This window comes from Mytilus californianus, unplaced genomic scaffold (genome assembly GCF_021869535.1).
Source record: "Mytilus californianus isolate M0D057914Y unplaced genomic scaffold, xbMytCali1.0.p SCAF_1, whole genome shotgun sequence".
Lineage (NCBI taxonomy): Eukaryota > Metazoa > Mollusca > Bivalvia > Mytilida > Mytilidae > Mytilus > Mytilus californianus.
Window position 1 is genome coordinate 33,159,163 of NW_026262581.1, and position 21,523 is coordinate 33,180,685.

General features: G+C 31.6%; 1 protein-coding gene across 1 annotated transcript in view; it reads right to left on the reverse strand.

The window, feature by feature from the left end:
• Nucleotides 1-13,526, reverse strand: part of LOC127718965 (universal stress protein YxiE-like) — a 45,882-nt gene extending 32,356 nt beyond the window's left edge. Inside the window, exon 1 of the mRNA XM_052225039.1 lies at nt 12,963-13,526. Coding sequence (XP_052080999.1) covers nt 12,963-13,050 — 88 coding nt within the window. The 5' untranslated portion in view covers nt 13,051-13,526. The remainder of the gene's footprint in view (nt 1-12,962) is intronic.
• Between the last annotated feature and the right edge of the window lie 7,997 nt (nt 13,527-21,523).

Genomic DNA, 21,523 nt, shown 5'->3' on the forward strand with positions numbered 1-21,523 from the left:
GATTGTTCTTATATTGTGCTGTTATAATGCTGTTCAAGGTAATGTTAGGGTTGTGCAAATGTTTTTAACGCCGGAACATTCTATATGTGCCTATCCAAGTCAGGAGTCTAAAATTTAGTGGTTGTTGTTGGTTGCTTCCATATTTTATTTTTCGTTCATTGTTTTATGCTAGCATTAATCATGTCGTTGTTTTTTTTGGTTTGAATTGTTTCACATTTTGTCTATAACAATATATATATATATATATATATATATATATATATATATATATATACGAATAGGTTTGCTTATTTTTTAGACCGATTGGGGACTTATTGCTCCTCAAATCCGCGTCTGTTGTTCTCTGGTTGTACGTTTTCTCATTCGCAATAATATCACTTCGCCCTTTTTATATAAGTTGCTGGATGTAGTGCAGACGGAGTTGCCGCGATATCAATGTTCAAATCCGGCCTAGGGAAAGACGGTTAAAGAAAATTTGTAGACGTAACTATGTTTGCCTATATAACATTACTTTCAACACAACAAGTCAAACATGAAATACATCAATAATAATTTGGTTCGAAATTAACGTAAGATGATGGTTGCAGTATCTTCAATGATAATTTATATGGCACTTAGCAGTTAATTGAAAATTCTGTAATTTCATCAATCTTGATTAACTAGTTATTCTAACGAAAAGTGTAGCATCAATACATCGTTTAGAAGAAAATCGTTAGTCGTGTCAGGATTCCAGGACTCCTGCGAAACCACCGTGACAGCGTCTTGTGTATATCACGAAGAAATCCTAGAATAATTATATTTAATCTCCGTATAGCCATACAGTGTATAAGATTCTTCACAAAATACATGCAAGTAACGAATAGACCAAATTACTAAGTACTAAGGTAAGCCACTTATTACGAATAAAACCCTCAACCAAATTGTGACAGTAAACATTCTAGAGTTAAACAATTAGTTAACGGTGTAGATAGGTTTATGGACTAAAATTTTTCTATTGTTATTTTTAATACAGGCTTGCTATTCCATTTAACAAGTGTCCAAATATAATGCGACCGTTACAAAACGTATTACGCATAAAAGAGTTTCTCTTATTTAGAAATGAAATCTACAGGCGTTGGAAATGATTGACACTTTATAACATTAATTATTCATAATTGTGAAATTTTTATTCAGAGATAATTTGTTTCAAATTATATGTACTGCAATTCCAAAAATTTCGTTTAATATAACTATTTAATTTTGTATTCTGATTATTCTCTGAAAAAAAAGATACTGCTGAATTAAATTAAACTCTGTATAAGTCTTCATTTCTTAGAACTGCTAAGTCTAAAAAGGTAAATATCTTTAGTATCTGAGCTAGCATTCAAGCTCATTAAGGTTTCAGTATGATGAAAAGCAGGACATCCGTTTTCAATAATGTCTGTAATTAACTAAGGCTGATTAAAATCGAACTGGTAGTTTGTCGATTGCTAAAAGAGTAATAGGTTTGCTATGTGAAAAATGACTATTTTCTTATTTCAGTGCAATTACATATAGTTGATTGAAGGAATAAGTGTTGACGAATAGTCTTGAAAAAAAATATCTGCTTTTTGATTGATGGATATTTTATTAATTTCCAGTTGCAAATATTTCATGCATATGCTGAAATATAATGAATCAATCAGGTATAAAAATAGCAGGTAACACTTCTTGGTCAACACCACTTCTTGACTTTTTTTTCAAAGACCTATAGATAGTTTCCAATTGACATAATTTGAGCTTTCAGACACTCATTCTCAGGAAATCAGGTCCAAAACGTGATTTGTTGTCCCTGTAGATATTTGAAGCCTCATCTGCTTTAAAATGTCTAAACAAATATGTTTTTGAAAGTCAAGGAAGATATCTAGCTAAAACTAACACAATTGCTACGTAGAAGAATATTAAAATTACTCCAGCCTTACACTAAAACGTATTATTTTGAGTAAAACGAATGTCCCTGATGGTATAGATATTTTTTCTGTTGAGTATTTAACTTTAGAAGCTTGTAAAACATATACCTGTGTTGCCTTTTCAGATCTATCACCATTTAGCCAATACAAATTTATGTCATTTCAAGTAGTTTGTCATAAAATAAAAATGGTCCCGATTTGCTGAGAATCAGTGTTAAATCAAGAGTTGTTTCCCTTTGTCACCATGTTGTAGGGCAATGTACACAAAATCCTTCATAAAACAACCAGTTGATATTCAAATTGTAATATTGACAACTAGACTTTGAAAAAAGTTGTTTTCATATCCACTATTATTTGTTTAAACACATGTTTAATATCCCTTTAATTGAGTAAGGATTTTTTATCAGATTTGATTGTACCACAAGTTCAAATTTGGTTTTTCAGGTAAGAAAATCAATCTGTTTGCATTACAACATGGATGCCAAAGAGAAATAACTCCAACTTAAATTGTGTCAATGATAACTATCTATTAGGTCGAAATATTGGTCCGCCTTTGTATGTCTTGTGGTTTTTTTTTTGTTTTTTTTTTTGTTTTTTTTTGTGTTTTTGGTATTTTACCTGCAATTTTGGTGCTTGTTTATTAGAACAGATATTGATTTTTGTAAGAAGTTTCGGTGGTAACCTCAAAGTAATTCTCCTTCGATTAAGATCTAAAATGAATGGTCTGTAACTGTGTGCCCGAAGCACTGGGATGACAGTTGGAAATGTTTGGACTGCAATTGTAAAACGAGTGTTAACATATTTTATTGATTTAATTCAAGTCACATAATATACATTATTTTGCAATAACATATTAATAAAACTAAATAATTAATAGGATCCGGAAACAAGCTTTTAGCAGTCCTCGTTTCTATTCGGTGAAAGATGGCTTTTCCCTTGTCAAGTAAATTTTAAATTCCGTATATATTTCTGTTGATCTTATTCATATAATAATTATAACTTTCTTCTTAACTACAGAAACTCAGAAATGTATACCAAAAGTTTCTAGAAAGCTGAAAATTAAGATTAATATGAGGATAAAGGGGAAATATCGTTTTGTTTAATTGTTTTAGTAATATTTAAAGCCTACAGGTGTAAAACTTGATGTGCAAAATATAAATACTAGTATTTATCTTAAAGGTTGTTTAAACAATGAGAATGCATTTATCAGCTGGATATCTTTTCTTAATGTTGATAATGATCTATTTTTGGCTATTTTGTAAAGAGATAATGCAGCAGCTTCATAGCATAGAACGGGTTTATCTAGTGCAATATCTAGTTATATAATACAAGAAACGTTAAGAAATTCTTATTTCTCTTAAATTGTATTTGTATTTCTTTTTATATTCGTTTTCAAAAAAAAACTCCAAAAGAAGTTTAAAGTTATATATTACATTTCATTCTTTCGTCAATGTCTTTGTACGAAATGGCCGTTTCAATATTGTTAAAGTAACGTACTTGTTCAGAATGCGTAAGGTTGTAGGTTTTACCCCCAGCATATAGTCAAACTCGCAAATACTACGAGGTTCTAGCATAGAGTGAAACAAACGACATTGAACTACTAAAACTGAGAGTTGAGGATTCTTCGCAATGCACATGGCATGTAAATAGTATCAAAGAGCATAGAGAGGTCAACAAAATGGGAGAAAAGAATTAAATTGAGGTGTGATTGCATGAAATTTTCTACTCGTCACTCGGGTTTGAGGCAGTTCACAACTTTTTTGTTGTAGGGAGGAGCAGTTGAGACATTGAGTTGGGACACCCTTTTCAAATATTTTAATACCCTTTTAAATATTTTTGTCAAAAATATAAAAAGTTACATTTATCTTGCTTCCGCTATTTTATGGAGAGCTAAATAGATTTGACAAATATCTGATGTATTTACGACTGCAGTTTTAACCGCATCTGCTTTGGTTTCAGATTCTTTTGATTCAATCAGCAACCTTGCCATACATTTCATTTTAATTTCTCGATTTTATCATATAGTATGAAGCTGAAAATAATAACATATTCCAGCGGCTCATCCCTACCGCTCATTGTATAGTAAATGAACCCCCGTTATTACTGGATACCATAGGTTTTTTTTTCTTTGTATTTACATTGTTATAACAAGACTTTGTTATTGAAAATGTCAGGAGTCATTATGGCGCCCTTCGCCTCATTTGCACAGTTATTTTGGTCGACCTTTTGTTTACAAAATGTACAAAACACTGAACATATAAAGCAAGCTCACTATGTTCAACATGTATAAAAATGTCAAAAATGCCATTAGTACGAAATCAATGAACTTGTTTTTCTTTGATGCTTGTGAATTGTCCCAATATGAAGTCAATTGTGTTCATTTGGGATAACACACTATAGTTTTTTTTATGCAAAAAAAAAACATATACCAATCTAAACATGTATTACTAATATAGCATCTAAATAACTAGATAATCAAATGAATTCATAACGGATGTTATTTATCTAGTAATTAATAAAATAAGAATTATGTCAGATGTCTACAAACAAATGAAACTTAAATAATGTTTACTAGCGAACATAGAGTATTACAAATAATCTCGTGCATATGTCGTGCATGTAGACTTCACAGTGAGAAAGCTTAAATATGATAATTGATGTTTATTTTTATAGTTACGCTGAACTATTCCATTTGTTAGTGTCGTATTTAAACGCGTGTGTTCTTACAAGAAAATAGTTTGCATTATGACATTTCTTTATACCTTTATTAATTATTCTGTCCTCGGGCTGACAGAGCAGTCTGTGGTTCTAAATTCGTGTGCTTAGCAGAGAAGCAAAATATTCTGTTCCAAAGTATTTCACTTAGACCCTCCTGTAAATAAGAACACGGCGAGAATTTACCATTATTGGTATTTTATGGTAAACTTCCAAACAAAGAATTGTTGAAGACTGACCAGATTTTATAAAATTATGTTAAATTGAAAACTTGCTGCACAATTTTGATTAGAATAATTATCTAAATGGATGATCACCCTTATATATTTTCGGACAATTGTTGTACTTATATATTTAATATAAAGATTTTTATCTGACAAATTTTACCCTATCCATCACTGTACATTCAAGATTAAATTTTGCAGCACCCTTTGACAAGGAATTCCAAATTGAAGAGATATATACATTGACTCACAATCATATTCTTGTCGTTCAGACCTACGATATACTAGACGGTCTTATTTCAGATCAGCATATTGAGAAGACAAATCCTTTTTTACGCCATATTGGTAACATTTATTTCATCGTTACACTCTCCACTCCCACCACCCCCCGGAAAATATCTAGATCATGCAATACAATCGCATTACATCAAAAACAAATAACAGTCAGTCATAAAGTGATATAACGAACAAGCAAACTTAAAATTGAGAATGGAAATGGGGAATGTGTCAAAGAGACAACAACCCGACTATAGAGCAGACAACAGCCGAAGGTCACCAATGGGTCTTCAATGCAGCGAAAAACTCCCGCACCCGGAGGCGTCCTTCAGCTGGCCCCTAAACAAATATGTATACTAGTTCAGTGATAATGGACGTCATACAAAACTCCAAATTATACACAAGAAACTAAAATTAAAAATGATATAAGTGTTGTCGAATGGTCCCTTGATGGTTGATGGTTATTTCATTAATATTCAGTTGCAAATATGTCATGCATATGCAGGAATATTATGAATCAAGCAATACAATAGGCACAAACATATCAAGTAACATTTCTTACATTTAGTCAACTTCGCTTCTTGACTTTTTTATATTTTCTGTAACACTTGACAAAGACCTATTAGGTCGAAATATCGGTCCGCTTTTGCATGTTTTGTTTTATTGATTTTTTTGCGGTTTTTACCTGCAATTTTTGTGCTTAATTCTTCGAACAGATATTGATTTTTGTAATGAATTTGGTTAGTTACTTCAAAGTACTTCGCCTATGATAAAGATCTGAAATGTGTGATCTGCAACTGTTAAAGGAGGGTGTCCCCGAAGGACTAGGATGAAGGTCTGAGATGTTTGGCCTGTAATTGCAAAACGTTATAAAAAAAAATTGTATACAGAGTAAGGCATAACTTATTGGCTGCAATATTTCTTTCTTTAAATCGGTTACAGGTGGCTTTTCCCGTGTCCTTTAGATTCAAATTCATGTGTATATTTCTGTTGATCTTATCTTTACAATAATCATGACTATCTCGTTTACTATCGAAATTCAGAAATGTATAAAAAACAAATTTCAAGAAAGTCATGAATTAAGGAAATAAAAGTGTGCACACGCTGAAATGTCTCGCCTGCTTTACTGACCATTGATTTTATGTTAAAAGTCTTAAAGAAACAGGTTTTACTGCAAGTATCACATAAACTTAACATTTTTAAAGATCCATGACAATGAGGTCAAGGTCAGATAAATCCAGTGGCACAGACATGTACACCTTTTTAACCCCGCCACATTTTTTATGTGCCTGTCCTAAGTCAGGAGCCTGTAGTTCAGTGGTTGTCGATGGTTCATGTCTGTCATATTTGTTTTTCGTAAATTGTTTTGTTATAAATTAGGCCGTTATCTTTCTCAATTGAATTGTTTCATATTTTTCATGTCGGGGCCTTTTAAAGCCGACAATACGGTATGGAAGAAGACCGTACGGTTGCTTATAATTGCTTACATCAACTTCATTTGAACTTTGATTGATAGTTGCCTCATTGGAAATCATACCTCATCTCCTTATTTTTATATATGTACACCTTACAATTATTCCATACACCAAATATAGTTGATCTATTGCTTATAGCACTTAAATAAACAGACCAAAACACAAAAACGTAACATTGACCAATGAACCATGAAAATGCCCTTACGATCATTCGCTTATGGTATCTGAGAAACGAACCTAAACACGCACCTTTAACCTTGATCACTGATCCATGAAATGAGATCGAGGTCAGATGAACCCTGACAGACATGTAGACGTTGCAAGGAACATATACACCAAAAATAGTTATTCTATTACTCATATTTAGTGATAAATTCACATGAAAAAAAACAATTTTCAAGCAGTCAATGAAGCATGAAAATGAGGTCAAGGCCAATGGACATATTACAGACGGAAACTTCGTAACATAAGGCATCTGCAAACAAAGTATGAAGCATTCAGGTATTCAACCTTCTGAAATATAAAGCTGTATACAAATATTTTACGCAGCCACCGCCCCCGCCGCCAGATAATTATCCCTATGTCTCGATTATTGCGACTTTCGTAGCAGGCGAGACAAAAACAAATATTGGATAAGATATAATTTAAAAGTTATGTTTAAATTGTTTACTTATATTTTACTGCTACATGTGTAAAACTTGATGTGCAAAATATAAATATTTATCTTAAAGGTTATTTAAACAATTACAATGCGTTCATTTATCAGTTGGATATCTTTTCTAAATGTTGATAATCATCTATTTCTGACTATTTTATAAAGAAATTATGCAGCAGCTTCATAGAATAAAACGAGATTTCTAGTGAAAGATATAGTTGTATAATAATACAAAATTCAGAATTCTTTTAAATTGTATTTGTTTCTTTTATATAATTTACATTCATTTTATCAAATGACTGCATTCAAAAGTAATTCAAAGTCTTGTAAGCTATAAGTGTTTACATAAATTGTCTTTCTCAATGTCTTGAAACGAAATGGCCGTTTCAATATTGTTGCATTAATGTTCTCGTTTAGAATGCGGAAGATTGTGGGTTTCACCTTCAGCATATAGACAAACTTAGAATACGGAAGGTTCAAGCATCAGGTGAAACCAACGACATTTAACTACTAGAATTAAAAATTGATGCTTCTCCTCTTGGCACACAACATTATAATAAAGAGTGAAAAAAAAATAGAGAGGTCAACAAAATTGGAGAATACAGGAATTAAGTTGTGATTGTATAATGTTTTACTTCCGTTTTCACAGGATCCTTATGGGAAAAAACGAAATTTTAGCTTATTCTTTGTAATTGCATTGGTCACAAAAACTTTGATTCTAAGAGGTAATTTTGACGCTTTTCTCCTCATTGTTATTTGGATCGACTATTTGTTTATATGTACACAATACACTACAAAAGTCTAAAAGTCTGAAAAGACCAGTTTTTGTCTTAATTTGCATGAACTTTTACTCGACATTCTCCAAAAGTATGACTTGTGTCTTAATTTTTCTTGACAAATTCTCATTTATATTAAATTTGTATGAAATTTACTCGACATATTCTCGACATTCTGAATATGGTCTTAAAATTTCTTGACAAATTCTTGACATTTGAATACTGTCTTGAAATTTCTCGACATATTCTCGACATTCTTATTTTTTCTCAGTATGGCTTGACATATTCTGAACATTTTGAATCGTGTCTTAAATTTACTTGACAGTTCTGAGTTTTACAAATCATGACCAATATTCATGATATAACTTTAATCTTTATTTCTCTTTATATGATATACTGTTGTTTCAAGTTACACTTCTTTACAACAAAACTAAAAGTTGGGCATGTAAAATAATTGAAAATTTGGGTATATAAATATTTTTACAAATGCAAATATGGCTATGAAATATAAAGTATAAAATAATTCAAATGTGGGTGTGTTGATATAAAACAATTTCAATGTGGGTTTTTAAATAATTACAAATTTTGATTCCTAAATCTTATAAATTAAATGAATCAAACCAATCATACTGTAGACATATTTCATTCTACATTCATAATATTCAATGTTGATATGGTAAATAATTATTATACCAAAATGTGGTTTATATAAATAGCAAATTATGATGATATACAAATCATTCATTTAATAGAAGAAAAATTTGTGTAATGTCATCTGTTGGAATATATTAAGTATTACACATGGACAGGATGTTCCCCATAAAATTAAGGTATTCCACACCCCAGAGTTCACCCAACTGTCAAATAGAAGTTATTGCTTTACCTGTAATCAGCCATACAACTTATCAGTTGACCGACCATGCCACTACAATTTAAAAAGTTTGTTGATAGATGAAAATGAAAATCATCATTTTGATGAAAAAAAAATTGAATTGAAATGGATTTTCTTCATCAAAATTATGAAGTTAATTATTTTAACATAAAAACAAATTGAATAATTCCCAAAGATTAAAAGAAAATTATTATCTACTCCAGGAATAATAAAAAAAATGTATTTATAATGGGTCCCATCAATGATTTCTATAGAAATCATCAGTCTTATGAAATGGTTCTCAAACAGACATGCATAATATAGATCTAAACATTTTTTTCTTTTCAGGAAGGAGTTATCACAAATATTTATTTTTGATAAAAAATTATAAAATTCAACACTCAAATTTGAATAAAAAATGTTTTTGGGTTGTTCTAAAAAAAGAATAAGGTTTTTGAATCAAGATGGGAACAAATTCTTTGACCTAAACGAAAGCCCCCCCCCCACCCCCCTCTTTTTTTAGCCACACAAACCCAAAAGATGAATTGTGGGGTCCAAAAGAGATACAAGACACCTATTTTAGTAAAGCAAATTTGACTGGCAGTTTTGCGAACGGCAAAAATCTAAATGCTGTTTGTCAATACCTTCGACTTATATTCCAAGTGAAAACAATTACTTAAATGTTTAATAAAAATAAATCAAAATTAAACTACATGGGGGATTATTCAGGGTATTCCAACTTAGTTGCACCAAAAGGGTATCTTACTATACCAAATTAATCCTTGATTCTTCAAAGTTTAGTTTAGCCATAATAAAAAGGAGTATATAACAGCAATAGAATGTCATAAACAGTGCAAAATAAGTCTGTTCACATTTCACGCGAAATTTATACTGTTGAGATAGTGTCAAGACATATTTAAGACTGTCAAGAATGTGTCGAGACATATTCAGACATTATTTAGAATGTCAAGAATATGTCGAGACATATTCAGACATTATTAAGAATGTCAAGAATATGTCAAGACAGATCGAGACAAATTTAAGACAGTCAAGAATTGGTCGAGACTATTCCAGACTCTTATCAGATGATACAGGAAGTGTCGAGAAATTTTAAGACAATGTTCATACTATCAAGACACTTGTCAAGAAAAATCAAGAACCTTATTAGACAAATTCATACTATGTCAAGAATTTTTAAAAATTATTCAGACAAATTAAGAATGTCGAGTCAAAATTCATGCAAATTCAGACAAAAACTGGTCTTTTCAGACTTTTTGACTTTTGTAGTGATACTAAAGATAACATATAAGTTGAACATTTTTATAAATGTTAAAAATGCAATTATTTTTTTTCTTTGATGCCTGTGAATTCGCTTAATGTGTAATGAATGTTGTATTTTGGAATAACACATTTTATTTATTAAATACTTATCAATATAAACATCTATTTAAAATATAGAATCTAAATAATTACATAACCATACGAACTATCACACAACAGGTGCTGTTTATCTAACAAGGGGATAAAAAATGAATTATGTCAGATGTCTGCAAACATTTAAAAGATAATAATGAAACTATGATAATGTTTATCAGAAAGGCATTACGTATTACGAATAACCTCATGAACACGAAGACTTCACTGTGAGGAAGCTTAGATATGATAATTGAGTTTTATTGGTTATCTTGATACGCATAACGCTTTAACTTGTTAGCTTCGGATTTAAACGTGTGTGCCAACAAGACAATAGTTTGCATCATTACATTTCCCCATACCTGGAATCATTATTCTGTCCCGGGGCTGACCGTGAAGTATATGCTCCTCAATTTGCGTGCCTGGCAGAGAGCAAAAGATAGCAATTTCGAGTATACCTTGCCGCAAATTAAGCACATGACTTGCCTCTGTCCGAGGTGAGACGAGACCATTTTTGATATTTGAAAGTAAACTTCCAACCACATTATGATTTTAAACTGAATTAACAGATTTTGAAAAATAATATCAATTTGAAAAATTCATTATTTTAATACACAAACTTCATAAAAATGCTTGCCTAAATGGATTATCATTCTAATTGACTCAATTTGACTAACAAATCCCAATTGAAGGGAGATTCATTGAATCACAACCATATTCTTGTATATTAGACCTACAAAATATTGTACTGACATCGTTCAGATCAGCATATACCAAATACTGATCCTATTTTTCGCAATGAAAGTACTATGCATTACATAAGAAGTAGCATTAACCCAACCTTTCTCCCTTGATACTCTAAAGATCATGCAATACTTTCTTTTTGTATTAGATGATATTTGTAAGGTGATATAACATTTAGGAGATCATTTCAAGTGGACTTCACAGTATTTCTGTGTATACATATAAAGTATGTTCTCTGCCATCACCATCTAACTTCCCCGCATATATTTTTTCACATTCTTATGTCAAACCATTCCAAACTGATTTTTACAGTTTGTTCTTGTATTATGCCGGCACGCCATTGTCCAAGGTTAGGGTAGGGTTGATAGCTGATTGGCTCAAAAACATTAGGGCGACACGTTTACCAATGTTCAAATCTCAGAAATTGATTAGGAAGCGACAAAACAAGGTAACAAACAAAGAAAAGGGCAATCGCAAAAACTCCAAAAGGAGCGAGACCATGTAAGTCGACAGGATAAGCGTCTCCTGCTTTGCATGCATCACCCGCCATGCGAATTCTTCACGCTCAGTCCAATGTCACAATTAGTAAAATTGCAGATCTGACGACTATACTAAGTCTTGAGACAAACGACCGCGAAGATATGTCGCTAGTGAGTTGAGACACCGACACATCATATCGGTCAACCAATTGGTGATGATGACCATAAAGGTGTCGATTTTAGTCGTTCTTCTTCATAACTCTGTTGGGGCAGGTCTTCGAAAAGAGCGTACCCCTGTTCCGTTAATTAAGTCCGTATATTGTGAACACGCACGAGTGTAACGCATTAACTGATATGTGTAAACGCCACACGATGGAGCAGGCGGTACGCTACTGCTGAGAAAAGGGAAGTTGAGAATTCAAAAGTTTATTTCATCGAGTTTGTCATAGATTTTAGTTTGAAGTCATCTATCTGTGTCAATATCGAGGAAAAGATAAAATATGAAGCAGACATTCTACTTTCAGCATCCTTTAGTTAATCTCAAATTTAGTCACAAGGACATGTAAGCACTCTTTGAAATGTGGGTTATTGAGTGACAGAACATCATCAATATAACTGTTAGTGAAATAAAAGAACTGTGCAAGATGCTTTTTCTTTTGTCTTTGAGAATAAGGAGCCTGTATTTCCGTCTATGTCGTTGGTTTCTGTCTGTTATATTTTTGTTTTTTTCTTTTATTGTCGTTATAAATCAAGAGGGTAGGAATGCCATTTACCGTCAGGCGTCAAACGGTCATTTTTGGCTACCGTTAGCGTCAAATTGGTTAAAATGTTACCGTGATTCGTCAAAATATCCTTTTCGTGATTCGTCAGAGGTCTCAAATAATTATCGTTACCGTTATTTTTGGAAAACATTTAACGTGATTCGTCAAAATCAGTTGATTTTTTTATCGTCTAAAAGAAAGTGTACATTTTATCGTCATGTACCAAAAATTACCGTTAACGTCATTGGGCAAGAATTTTTACCGTTATTCGTCATGAAGGTACCCCCATTACGACCCTCAATCAAGCCTTCTGTGTTTTCGTTTGTATTGTCTCACATTTATTCAAGTCGGGGTCTTTTATAGCTGATTATACGGTATTAGTTTTTATCATTGTTGAGGATCATACAGTGATACAGTGACCTAAATTTGCTTAAATCCGCTTCGTTTGAATCTGTTTAAAATACTAGTAGTCTGATTGGTAATCATACCACAGCTACTTATTTTATATTTATGTTAATACATATGCAAAATATCATACTTTTAAAAGCCAACATATTTGGTTAAATGTCGAAATATTACTTTCAATTCTTGACAATATTTCTTTTAATCAAAATAAAAATGGATAAAAAATTCAATATCACTTACATTCAATTGCAAACAGTGAATTTTCGCTCCCATCAATGCCGATAACTACAGTTTTACCGGTTTTGGTTTTATCAGAACTCTCTGCCATCCTTTTTTCTGATGAATTTCTCAATATCCTTTTAGTGAAAAACTATAAAGCACTTTTAATAGTTGATCGGTTCAATAAAACAAAGTGCTGCTCTTTAAGACAATATGCCAATCGGTGTATAAAATGCAATAGATTTGTTTACACAATTATTAATCATGCTTAGCTTTCCAATTATCAGAGATCATTGATTATAAGAACAGAACAGTACTTAATCAAAGTCCCATATTAAACACAAGGGAGAATATATTTCTCAAGCGTAATTATTCCACAAGTACGACGTCTGTCTTATTATATTGATTGTACTTTTGTAAACGCTATTAATATGAGATAGCTGCTAGTATCCGAAACATTGAACAATTAACAGTAATGTGATCATGATCTACAAAATGTATTTTTAATTATTGTAACATGTAACACACTAGTAGAATGTAAACATAAACAGTTATAAAATGGAGAAAGAAGATACCTAGGACGCAGTCGAAAGTCCTATAAAAAAACAGACAAAATCTTGACGTAAAACAATAAACAACATTAGCAAAACGGTACATAAAAAACTAAAAGCTGAGAAACACTAACCCAAAAAAAAAATCGAGAGCGAAATCATGCATGTGCTTGTGAAGGGTCAGCCGTTCCTGCTCCACATGTGACACCCATCGGATGTGTCATGTTCATTGGTTAGATTATCAGGCATGATTATTTTTATTTAGCAATAATTTAATTTTGGATGTAACGGTCTTCTGATTGGCTGAAAGTTTTTTGTCTATTAGCTCATAGACATAGTTTTGCCATGTGACCGTTTTTTCTTGATAAACTCCTAAAAAATGTTTTGAATTAAATTATAAGGAATGACTGTAATATTTTTCTGTCTATTCGAAATAACCTCAAAAATGCGGCACACTCTTAGATAACCCGCTACGCAGGTTATTTACTGTGCACCACATTTTTATGTTATTTCTTCATAGACATGATAGACAGAAAAATATTACAGTCATTCCTTAAATAATACAAAAGTAGCATGTTGTTATATAATTAAGTGCCAGTCTTTGTAAGAATCAGGCAATTTAGAAAAAAATTCTAAACATTTTGAAGTTACCCTCATCCTGAGTTGGAAATGGTAGGTCTTTTTTTTCTGCTTGTCTGGTAATTCGAAAAATCTCTAGATAACTCTTGGTTAGAATGATAGCAAAATATGGAGTTAGCTCCCCTTAATTGATAATTTTTAGTGCATTTCAACCAAATTATATCTTGAATAACCAGAACAGGAAAAGGAAATGAATGATATATTTGTGCACCATTATACAATTTGAACATAAAATGTGAATAAAAAGAAATGGAAAATGGCAAAAAATAAATACCTGTATTAAAAAATAGATAATATTTAGAAACAAATTTAATAAAAAAAGGGGGAATTTTAACACATTCAACAGTGGTCCAATGTGAATTATTGAACATCTGTCGACAGCGGCAAACTTTTTCTGGCTGCGTTGAAGGCCCATTATAGTGGCCTTGTGCTGTCTTCTGCTCTTTGATCGGGTTGTTGTTTTTTGACACATAACCCGCTTCCATTCTCTTTTCTATTGTCAATGGCAACCTTAGGCTTTTTATCGTTTAAACGAAAGGCGACTTTATTGTAACATTTTCTGTAGTAGGAATTTTAATCCATTTTTTTCACAAAATCTATTATGTCACGAATTTTTCATATTTATTTAAAGCAAGTCGCAGTAGGAAATCTATAGATAAGTTTTATTGTGTTCTCAAAATTGCCATAATCATCTTAATAAAGATAATGACGTCGAGTCTCATGCTGTATAAATCAGTTTTCCTGAGAGGATATCATTTTTCAATAAAATGTACTGTTTTTAGGACAAAAAAAGTTTTGTTTGGAGTCTAATTTAATGTCATACTACATATGTTCTAATTAATAGAAATGAACATTATAAAAGCTTTGAGTATTGCAAGAAGATGTGCTGGATTGTACCAAGTCAGGAATATGACAGTTGTTGTCCATTCGTTTGATGTGTTTTATCATTTGATTTTGCCATTTGATTAGGGACTTTCCGTTTTGAATTTTCCTCGGAGTTCAGTATTTTTGTGATTTTTCTTTTTTCGACATTTCAAATAAGCTGTTCTCAAATATCAGGCAATTGTCAGGCTTTCAATGAATTTGCCAATTTCTAGAAAGGAAAATGGGTCCTTGAAGCAATATAGGCTGAACAAAATTAATAAGGTTGCATTAGGGTATAAGAAGATATGAATTTCAGTATCAGCAGATTTAGATCTTATATCAAGCTAGCTTTCAGTAACAACGTGCATTCCCTTATCAGACGACCATTCGTTACGGCTACACACATTGTGTTTGCGACAGCATGAAGTAAAACTTAGATGTTATAGTGTAGCGATGTATCTTTTACAAATAATTAAGAGGTATGTTTTCCGACAAATAATAAAAATGAATGGAGGAATGAAGCAGTATTTCAAGTCAACCGGACTAAAATGTCATATGTTCAGCAGGGAAACAGGAAATGACACTTTTAGACTATTTTAAAGGCATAATTTTGAAATAGGTAAATATAACCCTGTAGTTCGGTTCTTCAATGCACAGTTGTAGCGTGGTCGACACTTTGCTAAGAATGCCTCTCAAGCTGGTGATAGGAACCGAATAAAACTTGCAGTGAGGAGGGAGATTTTTGCAACATGTTCTGTGACTTGATGAACAACAAAGAAAGTGTTGTTCCTTCACTCGTAGTGTTTAATGTTCATGTAGTAATTTTGTGTCATGAATTCATATACCGGTCCTTTCTGTTCCTTTCTTTTTAAAAGTTCTTACTTTGACCCGAAAGGTAATCTAACATACGATCTCACGCGCCAAAGGAAGCACGAGGACACCGAGATAGAAAACAATGCAAAATTTGGAATATAATTCACATGTGGAGCAGGATCTGCTTACCCTTCCGAAGCACCTGAGATCATCCCCAATTTTTGATGGGGTTCGTGTTGCTCAGTCTTCAGTTTTCTATGTTGTGTTTCGTGTATATACTATTGTTTGTCTGTTTGTCTTTTTGTCTTTTTTAGTCATGGCGTTGTCAGTTTATTTTCGACTTATGAGTTTGAAAGTCCATTTGGTATCTATCGCCTCTCATTTAGAAATGTCTATGTGTTTGATTATGTGAATCTAAAGATTGTTGATAAATGCATCAGCTATTCCATTGTAGCTTTTGGTTTTTTAATCATTTTTTGTTGTTGCATGTAGATCAGCAAAGTTCATTAAAGGGAAACTTCGCAAAAAAATGAAAAATTGATATTATGTTGATTATGTATCAAAAACCACAAATTCATAAATATTAAAGTTTAATTCTGCTAGATAAGAGATCACCATCGATTTTAAATTTAGAGTATCACTTCTCCGCGTGCGGCCATTTTGACATCATCCCTGAATAGAAACCACGATATATCTATAAACCACAAAGGACCAAAACAAGCAGTAACCTAACGTAGCCGTAATTGAGTGTCGATATCTTGTCAAGCGTACGGTTGTTTTACCCGACAAGGAAAGCCTAAACAGTTTCCCGGGTCACAAAAAAAGATTATAATAGACATGGTTGTGCATGCAACCTTTCCTAACTAACTTGATACGGAAAATGTAATTATATATAATTTTTTTTGAATAACTAGTACTATGGTCTGTCGTTTTGAAACTGTTTTTTTTTAATAAGTTTTTGAAACAAGAAATGTTAATGGAAATTAGTTAAAAAGTTCAAAGTGATAAATTAAGTGTTCCGTGTAAAAATGTTTTCGAAAATCTAGTGTGTTCATAATTCATTTATGTAATAATCTTATTTAAATAAATTCGGACCTTCCCTTATCTGATCACCAGCATTGCTAAAGGAATTGTTCCCAGAGGTATTGTGAGTTGACACGTCCAGGTATTCAAGCGATTTCCTGTCGGGCTTTTAAACTCTTATTACACAATTACATAAAGCAAGTTCGTGCATCACTTCACCTCTGAGGGTATTGAGAAGTGTACACGGCCGATAACTTGTAACTTTCCATTTTGAAACTATCAGGTGAATATACATCTTTGTCTTGCGTGTCCGATAGTGATATGCTAGTCTTTACTAAACCCAGAGACATATATATTATATGTCTCTGCTAAACCATAGATATAATAGCAATTATATATATGACTAAACTCATACGCTTGTTTATAAATAACATTTATGGTGTAAAGAACATTTATGAAAATCTAAATAATTCCAAAAAAAGATTTGATAAAATAAAAATATATTTACATATTTTCCAAACGTAAATTGGGGAAAATATAAGTAATTACTCGTTGTCAATAATTATGGACATTTTGAAACGTACAAATATTGATTTAACAAAATGTACGCACTTGTCGATCATTGGATTATACGCCTAGATAGATGGTTACGGAACTATAGATAGTCGCAATTTAGAATATATACATGTATATTGAATATACGAAAGAAACATCCAAAACCAATCTGATTTAAATACAGGTCGATATCTAAGTGTCTCATAAGTCTATTCTAAGGCTGGATATTTGATCTCTGTTTTTATTATGAATTGTTGTATATATATATTGTTTGATCAAATATGTGACACTATAATAAAATAATTATTTGTTTATTTATTTTATTTATTTATTTTAATTTTATTTATTTTATTTATTTTATTTATTTTATTTATTTTATTTATTTTATTTATGTATATCTAACTTGCTTTGGTTCATCAAAGTTATGCACATAGTAAAATCACAGATTTTTATTTCCATAAGATTATTTTGAACAGTTTAAGAAAGTCGTCATCATCTCAATGGTTGTGTATTATATATAATAATGTAATAATGTGAACATGGTTCTATTATACCTCATGTCAATTTTCCTGTTCCGACATGCATGTAATATATATGCCACTGGACGTACACTAATGATCCCCAAAAAGCTTATTTGAAGAAATAAAGAAACTTCACTCCGAATTGTCTGATAGTAGATGTGTTAACGTCTGGTCAGCTAGAAGGTTGATTAATTTATTTAGTTAGCTTAATAGGGATGGGGGATAAACCATTCCTAATATTGCACTTATGCATAAAATATTAAATGAGAGTAATATAAGAGAAAATATAAATACGAAAAGTCGCATATCTGGTAAAAAAAAAAGTCTCACTGGCAACTATAGAATTTCACGTACACTTGTCATTCTTAATCGAAATAACGGACAGTCATTAAAATACATGCATGTACACTTTGATAAAAAGGGGTGCTGCAGTTGCATATTATCATCATAAATCTATTTCAAGTATATACTTTCCTGTCATTCTTATAAGTTAACGCAGAGACATGTAACTTTACATCTCTAGTTAACGACAATCAACCATATAAATATTTGAATCTGATGTGACTTACCGTTCATCTCTTTCTTTTTTCATCTTTTTTTTTTTATTTTGGCAGGTACACAAACAGTGTTATGTTAGATATACTGTTCCCAGGTTGGAAGGGGGCGGTGGTTGGGGGTGAAGTATATCGAAAGTTACAAAATAAGAACGTTGTATTTATGAATTTACATGAAGAATTCTGATCTTGGGCGTATGTTTCTTTTTTTTTTTTAAGTTCAGTGATTTAAATTGAGAGAAAAAAATATAGTCAGAATTTAAATCGTACCGGCAATTTCCACCTAAGACTCCTCTAAAATCATGAATGGTCATGCTTCACAATCATCAGAATTTTCTTTGCATTGGTACATTCTGTATCGGTAGTGATTTACCTTGACATTTCCGGGTATAACAGAGCTACTTGTATATTACCTGTATGTGGTTAGGTGACGTCCCATGAGGTCTTACGTATACAGGTTCACATTTATAATGGTTTCTGATATAACAAGGTTTTATGACATTCACACTTCTGCATGTTCTGTATACCAAATTCTTATCTTATTTTCAGACCAAACGAGGATATGAATATTTTCCAGGAAAAATATTGAGTATCAAAGTATCAAATTAATTTCGGGATTTTTTTCTTTCTTGGTATTAAATCACAGAAACTTAAAGAAAATACTGCTTGTCCGCTTTAGGTGTATTCTTGTCAGTTAAAACTGACATATATGTCTCTGGTATAAAGTGGGTTTATGAATGAATGATAAGTCTTGCAAAGGTACAAGATATAAAGCACATTGAAAATTGATTCCTCCGGTCTGTCTCCATTCAAAAAAGGAAAGTTGACGTTAGATTGATTCTGTTATTTTTTTTAAACATCGTTGGTCAAATAGCTAAAGTATGTATACGTTGTGAGATTTTAAATATTTTAATAAGGGCATTCCCGATTAGGTAAATGTAGATCGCTGTGGACGGACCAAGCTATATTAATCATGTAACCGCGATAATTTTCTCTAAACATTGAAATATTCACGGTTAATACCCATGATAATTTGAAAAAGTAAGTACAGTGTTTGGTTTATACGCTCGTTTTCGTGGGCCATTTTTATTTGTAAAATTATTTAATTGAAAGTAATTCAGAATTTCGATGTTACAACAAAATACTCACCTATCTATTTTAAAATTAAGCTTACGCAAAATATAAAAGATATACATGTATATAACGGCAATTCAGGTATTTTGCCACCATATTCCTCCCCAAATAATTAATGTTTTTATCATTCATACGAAATGTTGTTCACACCTGTAACGGTGAACCGTGTTGGCTAAAATTCACCGAGTGAAGATCAAAAGAATAGAATTACAGAATGCTAATCTTTTAATTACCTTGAATTTAACCACGCATTCAACAGGTGGTCACTTAGTGTCACAGTACAATACACATTGTATTTACACATTACTCGACTAAAGTAAAAGCCTTCAGGTGGGAATACAAACATGCATTTGTAAAACAATATCAGTTAAATATATTTGTTCAAAATATCCGTCGGAAAAAAAATTCATGAAAATATATTCTATTGTATGATTTACTTTTATTACTATAATCATATCAGAAATCCTTATAAGTAAATTGTACATTTTAATTTTGAAAGTTGCACGGCGGATCACTTTACTTTCTTAATTATTAGTTGGTTAATAGCTACGCCAAAAGTCGTCGATGCGCTTTAAATCGCGTTATTAGATGATTAACGAACAAGACTTACAACGAGATTTATTCACTCCCGGCATGCAAAAAGACTTAAACTACGTCACATAAGTCAGGAAGTTGGAATAAATTAAATTATTAATTCCCAATTTTCTTCTTTATTAGTGTTCATATCCAGATAAAACTTGGTAAATATGTTTTTTATGGTATTATGAACATAATAAGATGAAAAGTAAAAAATCGCGAATTTTCCCTTTAACTTACCTGGAAATGTAAATATGTATGCTATATTATGGGATATCCTATTTTATGTTTATGTTTTGGTTTACTTTCATTCAATCAATACTTTTAGATTGGAATGAAGTTGAGACATTGTTTGTTCCTGAAAATGTGAAATTCTCCATTCATTTTACCATTCTGGTAATTCTTTAAATAAATTATTACGATGGAATACACTGGTTGTTTAAGCGCATACATTTCAGTTTTGATGTCACTCAACTTGAATGTGTGATGTCTTAAATATGTAGAAATTCACAAATATGACTTAATCGGTTATTTCACCTATAGGGTTTCGCTTAACTTAATATGAAAAACAGCCTTATCCAAAAACATAATTTAGCAATAACATCATCTCTGTTTAGGCCATTTTGCAGCAAGCTATCTATCTTTGGGTTGAAATATTACTTAAATTTATATATGTCTTCATATAAATAAAAAGATCTTAAAATAGTCTATTTTAGCATTTCTTGTACAGATTTTCCTTTCATTGGAGAAGTTAAACAGCAAAAATCTAATAATCTAGTTTAATATTCGTAACATACTGATGTTTTACAAATACATCATTATATTGTGAGCACCGGCTTGATATAACTTGATAGTTGCATAATACATTTTAATTTATAGGGAGAAATGATGGATCAAGGATAAAATAAAGGAATTTATGGGTGATCTGTGTAATTCAAAACGTGTAATGCTACTAACAATGCGTGCTGGTAATACAAAATAGTTTGAATTAAATTAACACGTAATGTAATGATAAGATTTTCTGTACACTTCAGCTTTTTGATGAAATGCGCGTTTGACATACCAATGTATACTACACTTCACCTTTTTGATGAAATGCGCGTATGGCATACCAATGTATACTACACGTCAGCTTTTTGATAAAATGCGCGTTTGACATACCAATGTATAAGCCTGCAGCTCTTTTCACAAAAAATCTTAAGAGTAAAATTACTCTTAAGTCATACACATTTCAGTATAACTTACGATCAATTCTAATCGTAAGATTTTTTGTGAAAAGAGTCGCAGGTACTTTGATCTTAATGGAAGCAGGAAGTTGGTCTCAGATCAATTTGTTTCTACGCATCTTTCAG